At 38.7% G+C, this 7548-nt stretch overlaps 1 protein-coding gene across 2 annotated transcripts in view; it reads left to right on the top strand.

The window, feature by feature from the left end:
- The window catches only part of LOC118739513 (mRNA (2'-O-methyladenosine-N(6)-)-methyltransferase), a 10191-nt gene extending 2864 nt beyond the window's left edge, over positions 1 to 7327 (top strand). Inside the window, exons 2-7 of one of the 2 annotated variants that reach the window (XM_036470880.1) lie at positions 2487 to 3273; positions 3335 to 3811; positions 3884 to 4682; positions 4752 to 4877; positions 4940 to 5068; positions 5154 to 5847. In XM_036470880.1, coding sequence (XP_036326773.1) covers positions 2556 to 3273; positions 3335 to 3811; positions 3884 to 4682; positions 4752 to 4877; positions 4940 to 5068; positions 5154 to 5847 — 2943 coding nt within the window. In that variant the 5' untranslated portion in view covers positions 2487 to 2555. Of the gene's footprint in view, positions 1 to 2486; positions 3274 to 3334; positions 3812 to 3883; positions 4683 to 4751; positions 4878 to 4939; positions 5069 to 5153 lie in introns of those variants that run through there. The other variant, XM_036470882.1, reaches the window with a different exon arrangement.
- The last annotated feature ends 221 nt before the right edge of the window (positions 7328 to 7548 follow it).

Genomic DNA, 7548 nt, shown 5'->3' with positions numbered 1-7548 from the left:
TTGTTCTGTGACAAAAAGTTCAATTGAGCCAGTTGATATTTGCAAATTGAGCCATAATTTGATGAAAACCCTTAAATTTATGATTAGCAACGAGCCTTAGCGCAGTAGTGTAGAAAAGTGCTGAAGCTGGGTTATAAGGGATGCCTTTATGGATGGAAACATTATTGACGGTTGGAAGATTTTTATGGAAGCTATACTTGGAATTTGGAGATCAAATTTTCTTGCTTGGAAATTATGTTTTTACATCTTGTTTATTAAATATAAAATATTTTTCAATTTCAGTTGTTCGATTTTTATAAAAACAAAAATATCATAAATAAAAGATATACAAAAAATTGGTCTAGTTTGTTTGTTTTCAAACGATTTCTTCTTAATATTTTCCAAATATTTCTTAGAAATTAAAATCAATTGTCAGCTACATATCGTACACCGTCTTCAAAAGATGCACAACTCAAAATTTGGCATTTTTGGAATTATGCGCTAAAAATGTACCTTTCAGCAAAGGCAGTGCCTACTTACACGCGCCACGGTAACTTTTACGGATCCCCGGTAATTTTATCGTGGATCTACGTTAAAAGTTACCGTGGCGCGTTTGTGTAGACCCTGGCTTCATTAAAAGCTGAAGCAGATTTTTGTTATAAATTTATTCAACAATTTTTATTGGGCTTGATGCCGTTTTTAATTGAAAATTATTGTGGAAAAACAACAATAATTTATTTTTCTACAATACTTTTTAAGCTCAATAAAAACTGCTTAATATGATTTATTAGGCCAAAAAAATACGAAAAAACAAAAATTGTTATACATATGTTAAAAAACATAACGCAAAGTCTCTCTTGCCCATATGATTATTATGTCCTAAGAAATAGATTTTGCTTTCCCTGACAAACGTGTAATTTTGAGTAGTGCCTCTTTTGAAGAGGGTGTGCGATATGTATACATGTATGTACAAAACTACTTCCCTTAAAATGAAGGCATATTTCTCAAGCTAGTATCTATCCCCTACAGCGCTTATTTTCTATAGACATACATACATATGTATTATGTACATACATACTACCTACTACCTCAATTTGGCGCTTAGTATTTATTATCCAACTCCTAGTTACCCTTTTCGTAGATTTTTACAGCGTATGCACCTGAAATACACCCCAACCATCGAGTATGAATTCTGAAAGACATCTAAATTGAAAGCGATTCAATAGCAATAATATTCACATCTTGCCTACAAATGATTGCGTTACGTTGCGTTTTACCTCTCATTTTTTGAGTTGTTTGAGTTTGCTGTTGCTGCCACCGCTGGTGGTAGCGACGATACGATATACTCCGGTGTATAGTTTTTCTTCTACCTCGATGCGTGCTCACGTTTGCAAAGCCATTGCAAACACTCCATTGTGACTCAAATGTTATAAATGTTTTTGCCCATTTCACTCCGATTTGGTATTATTTAAATATGTTTTTATTGTCTCTCCGGTGCGCTCAATAACAAAATAGTTCGTCATTAACTCGACAACAATCGTGGCATTTAGTGAGTCGCTAATATGCTACATCGGGCTCTTTTGTCATCATAGCTTGGTGCGTACGAGTTTTTCCTACGCTCAGTTCCTCTCACTAAATAAAGCACTCAAAAATAGACTAGTTTACTCACGACGCTCCGTCGATGTTAGCGTCAGCAAAATTTATAATCTTTGTTAACGAATTAATTCTATTCATCTTGGGTTTCCGCTTATTCCCATCGATGTAACATCCATGCTGTGTCATTGCCTATTACAAGATCATTGACCCTTGACATTTGTCGAATTTTCGTGAGTTTATTGAAGGTCGTTCCGCTTCTTCTACTGGCGTTGGTTGTCCTTCATTTTTGTACACTGTCTTTGCTGACTCCCTCCCCATTTGCTTTGCCGAAAGACTTGAAATTTAATATTTTGTTGAGCACTACCAACGGATTTATGTATTTTATGCGCTTTCCGCTTTGAGTGTCTGGCACTGACTGTCGGTTTTTGCTTAAGTATTAGCGTTTTATACTCGTATAAAAAGATATTTCAAAATTATTTGTACCTTCTACAAATTGCTCGCACAACGTACACTCATGCTTAGTTCAAAGTGTCTGCTACCGATTTCTGCATTTGTGGTGATGACGTTAATGGGTAAAATTATTTCTTTTTGTTTGTGTTTGCGTGGTATTTTTTTTTTTTGTACTTCACCGTCCAGGGGTTAGAGATTTGGAACTTGGTTATTGAGATTTAAAAAATAGATATTTGGGCATTAAAGGCACTTATGCAAATACAATATGTACTTGAAAAACGTCCATAGCGTTTTATGGTTTATAATAATTCAATATGATAGCACTAGGTAGGAAGCAGTTATAGATTCCGGTGTAAATATTCGTTTTAAAATTTGTATTGTAACGGAAACTGATATGTTGTTGTTGTTGTATATATGTAATAAATAGTGTTTGTGTTTTTTACACCAAATTCAATTTCTAGCTCAGCATTTTGCAACAGCACACGGCTTTTCAGAATCGTTTACTGTCTATAGGAGCCAAGCAATTAGAAATGGCAGCTAATAACAACCTGAACATGCACAGTATGTCTCCACAGCATATATCATCGCTTAATCAAGGCATTATGCCTCAATCGGTTATTGCATCAACTGGTAGTGTCAATCCCATGATCGGCATGCCATCAATGCCGCAACCATCAAGCAGCGCACAAAGCGCTTGGGATCAACTTACCGCTTCCTCATCATCTTCAGTCAATTCGAATGTACTAAGTACCACGCCCACAACAAACATCATCGCTGTTGGTGGTAGTGCTGTTGGCTTGGGAATCGGCAGTACAACTAATTTATCTACATTACAAACGCTACCGACAGCAAGTAGTAATACTATTAGTGGTGTTGGTGGCACTATGATTGCTGTTAATACCGGCGCTCAAACGGGCGGCATAACGATGGGCGATCCCAACGGCCTTGGTTTGGGTAATACATCTGGTGGTAATTCACCAGCGGCTAGTTGCGCCTCTCCATCGACGCCCACAAAAACTAATGCACCTCCATTGGATGGTATGATGGCACACACGCCCACACAGGGACCACCTGCTATGCACAGTGGCGGATATGGCGAGGAATTGACGGCCGAGCTAGTGAATCAAGGTTGGCGCAAATTTTGGTCGAAACGCGAAAGTCGGCCTTACTATTGGAATAAAATAACTGGTGAATCGCTATGGGAAATGCCTGGCGCACGGCCGTTTGATCCACTCACAGATCCTTTAGGTATGCTTCTTTTATAAATTTATTAATTTATGTACACGTTAAATACTATTTTCTTATGCAGGCATTTGTCATAGCGGTGGTCAGCCGCCAATGAATCCCGGCATGCCTCATCCGCACCATATACAACACCCGAATTTAAAGCGTCGCCCCTCGGACGATATGCATCTACATCCACATCAACAGCATCCGCCGTTGAAGAAATTCGTCTTGGCTGGGCCTTGGGATTTAGAGATTTGCACGAATGCTGTAATTGTTGAACGACCGCCAACGTTATTGCCACAACCACATCCTGAAATCGAGGCTTTACGCGCTGCATACACTATGAAACTTGTAAAGACGTACGAAGATCTATGTATGCGTCGCGAAAATATTAAAGCGCCGAAAGACTCATTCAATCGCTGGCTAATGGAGCGCAAAGTAGTAGACACTGGCTGCGACCCCCTCTTACCGAGCAATTGCAAGATAGAGATTTCACCATCAATGTACAGGGAGATTATGGCAGATATACCGATAAAGATTGTTAAACCGAAATTTACAGGTAACTAGAGCAGATTTTAAATTGATTACAACGCGAACAGTGGTTTATGGTTTTTTACTTCCTCTTTTACAGGCGATGCACGCAAGCAATTGTCACGTTACGCCGAAGCCGCTAAGCAGATTATTGAATCTCGTTCGGCACCAGCCGAGAGCAAAAAGATCGTTAAATGGAATGTTGAAGATACTTTCCAATGGTTGCGACGCACTGTTGGCGCCAGCTATGAAGACTTTCAAGATCGTCTTGCCCATTTGAAACGACAATGTGAACCACATCTGGTGGAGACCGTTAAAAGTTCCGTAGAGGCGCTCTGCATTAAAATCTATCACTTGAGTGCTGAACATGCGCGTAAAATACGCGAACGTCATATGCAATTGCTCAAGGAGCATGGCATACCAGAGCCTACACCACCACCACCACCGCCTCATCTTAAGAAAGTCTGGTGTTATCCCATACAGTTTGCTGTACCATCGCCGCGTATGCCAGTTATCGAGTACGTACAGGATCGTGATCACATGATAATCAAGTACACGCCAAGTACACACAATCAGCCCGACGCGCAATATATAAATTTAACACATCTGCAGAAGTTAGAGCAATTGTATCGGCACAATTGTTTCGATGATAAAAAATTTGATTTGTTCATTGGAAGGGTTTGGTGCCTATTGAAGCGCTACCAGACATTCCTGGGCAATGCATTGAACTCGTCGCAGGAGGCCGAAATGACGCAGGCATCATTGCCAGTACCAGTGTTTGAATGTTTACATCGTCACTACGGTGTTAGTTTTGAGTGCTTTGCTTCGCCATTCAACTCGTACTTTAGGCAATATTGCTCGGCGTTCGCAGATACCGATGCATATTTTGGTTCCAGAGGGTGAGTGGAAAATTAATTTCGTGAAATGCTTGTTTTTTTAGTTACTGCTATTTTTTATTATTTCCGTAGGCCATTTCTAGATTTCAAGCCAGTTTCTGGTTCGTTTCAAGTGAATCCACCGCATTGCGAGGAACTTATCGATAGAGCGCTGCACCACATCGATAAGTTGCTCACCGATTCAATGGAGCCTTTAAGGTAACAGTTAATAAATAATATTAAAAAATTTAAATTTTAAAATTAATTGCGATTGCTATTAGCTTCATCATATTTTTGCCCGAGTGGAAAAGTATCGCAAAGCTGGAGGAGAGCATGTTCAAACGCCGATCAATGGTGGTCTTGGGCATGGCACATGAATACCGTCACGGCTATCAACACATTATACCAAAGTAAGTATACTTATAATTATAAGTAAGTAAGTATACTTAAGTTCTTCTATATTCCATATAAATAAATACTTAAACCCTTTCGCAGAGCCGATGTCAATGTGAAATGTATGCAAGGCACCCAAGTGGTTTGGTTACAGAATAGCGCAGGCCATGCACGCTGGGGTCCCAATGAAAATCGCGTAGAGGCGTTGCGTGAAGCATTCCGGCCACAACGCGATCGTGAGCGTGAGCGCGCTGCCGCCGCTGCGGCTGCAGCTGCATCATCGCCACAACCATCAATGCATCAATCTTCTGCAGCGCATACGCTCAGCAACAGCATTAGCGGCGGCAGCAATGCTATAAACACAAATGCCAGTAGCTCTGCAGCCTCCGCTACTTCTACCAACATCAATTCAACCAGCGCTGCGAGCAGCAGCACAATGCAATCAACAGGCGCGCCACTCTCACCACACACGCCACCAAATATGGCTACGTCATCGACCGGTTCGCCGGCTATGAGCATTCAAAGTGCTTGTTCTTCGCCTTCCTCTTCATCAATGTCACTTTCGCCTGCTGCTCCCGGTGCTGTAGGCATGCTAGATGGCAATACTTCGGTATCTATTACAGCCACAGCTACAACTGCAGGTGGTGCTTTCGCCAGTCTAGTAGCTGCTTCGACATCAGCCGCAAGCGTTGTAGGCAGCGGCAGTGTAATGAGTGGCGGCGTAGGCCCATCAGGTGCTGCAGGCAGCGCCATTAACAGCAATGCCGGACAAGCGGTTATCAATTCTGCAGTTTAAATATGCTTAGATGTTTTTTATGTAACAGGATTAAATTACAAATTGAAATTATATGAAGCGGTGAGCAGTAAAATAATAGTATAAGTACAAAATTATGCTACTAAGGAACTATATGTCTCCCAGCTCACCGGTACAACGTGCGCTGTATCGGGCCAGAATAGCAAATTCAAATATGAGTTATGTATGTATATGGCAACTTTTGTTTCTAATTTTTGGCGGTAATGTAATTTATTAATATTTATAAGGAAGAAAGTGAAATATGTAAGAAAAGAAACAAAGGAAAAAAAACTAGTAAAAAAGTAGGGCTAGCTTTAAAAAAAGTTAAAAAAGATGCAAAAGAATTGAATTCTTTCCAAGTAAGCATATAGATATGCATACATGCAATGAGTGTTTATACTTTACGATCACTTTACTATTGTCTATTTTTTAGCAATGTACATATATAAATACATACATAAACCATATTTTTAAAACGAATTTTTCGTTTTTGAGACGCTACTGCGGCGCCAAATGACAGAGCATTGCAATGTCTTCTTGTTCTATACTTTTTTTCTATTTCTATGTAGTTTTTACACTAATGCATAAAAAAGTATTTGATAATTAAGAGATACAGAATTTTCTTGCGACAATTGACTTTTTTGAAATTAATTTTAAGTTAACTTTAACGCTAAGGGCTGCAGAGTTGACTAACTCACGTTTGTAAACAAAAGCGTATAATTATAAATGTAACACTCAACATTTTTTAATTCTTTTGTTTTCATTTTAACCTGGGGTGGATCGAATACATGTTTGTATGTATGTATTAAATAAATAGCTAAATAGAATCCTCGCATCAGATGTAAAAAAAGATGGAAGTAGTTTATGAAAGTAATATGTATCTCATGAAAAATAGTGTAATTGAAACATTTTGAAATACATAGCTTTCATAAATAAAGCCGCGCTAGAATCGGGCGAGTTTTAAAGCGTTTACTAAAAAATAATGATGAAATGACGATTACAATTCGTTTATATTTTAATGTAGGCTTTTGGAACTCAGTAAGAAATTAGTGCTAGCACCTTAAGCGACAACCAATAGCAGCTTAAATATAATTTAAGATCATACGTTTTAAATGCATATGCATCAGTTTTCGCGTTCAAATTTACTTCAAATTATGTTTTTTCCAAACTCTTCTAATGCTTTTGCTTCTGTTTTCTTCGACCCGAGTATCTTTAAGTTAAATTTCAAAAAATTTAAATGACTGCCTATTTTGTATGAATGTTTATTTAATTTCAGTATTTTTATGTGATAAAATAATAAAAGGGCAGATAGACTACGTAAATTAAACTTTCATTCACTTTTTCTTAACCTATTACTTTGACAATGCTTATGACGCTGGGTCATACCGTACCCGTGTTGACTTCACGCTGAGTGCAAGAGCGGAGGCAGCAGACTGGAAGGGTTGTGGTCTTCAGCTATATAAACGCTCAAACACGTACTATTTAAAAAAAAAAATGTGGGTGTAAAAAGTCAGGTTGGGGAGATGGCGTCATTGGCGCCGAGTTAAGGGAATCAAAATTCGTTTATTGCAAAAAAAACAAACGAATCATTCCATGTTTACCAAATGGAAATTACACAGGGCTATCCGAATATCCGATTTTTTTTTTACTTTTTTTACGCCATTCGCTTGAATGAAATTTTGTTAGGTAACAACTTTTCGCTAC

The sequence above is a fragment of the Rhagoletis pomonella genome, unplaced genomic scaffold (assembly GCF_013731165.1).
Source record: "Rhagoletis pomonella isolate Grant_MI unplaced genomic scaffold, Rhpom_1.0 Rhpom_scaffold_00005, whole genome shotgun sequence".
Classification (NCBI taxonomy): domain Eukaryota; kingdom Metazoa; phylum Arthropoda; class Insecta; order Diptera; family Tephritidae; genus Rhagoletis; species Rhagoletis pomonella.
The sequence above is the reverse complement of the archived record's forward strand: the minus strand, read 5'-3'. Positions and strand labels throughout refer to the sequence as shown.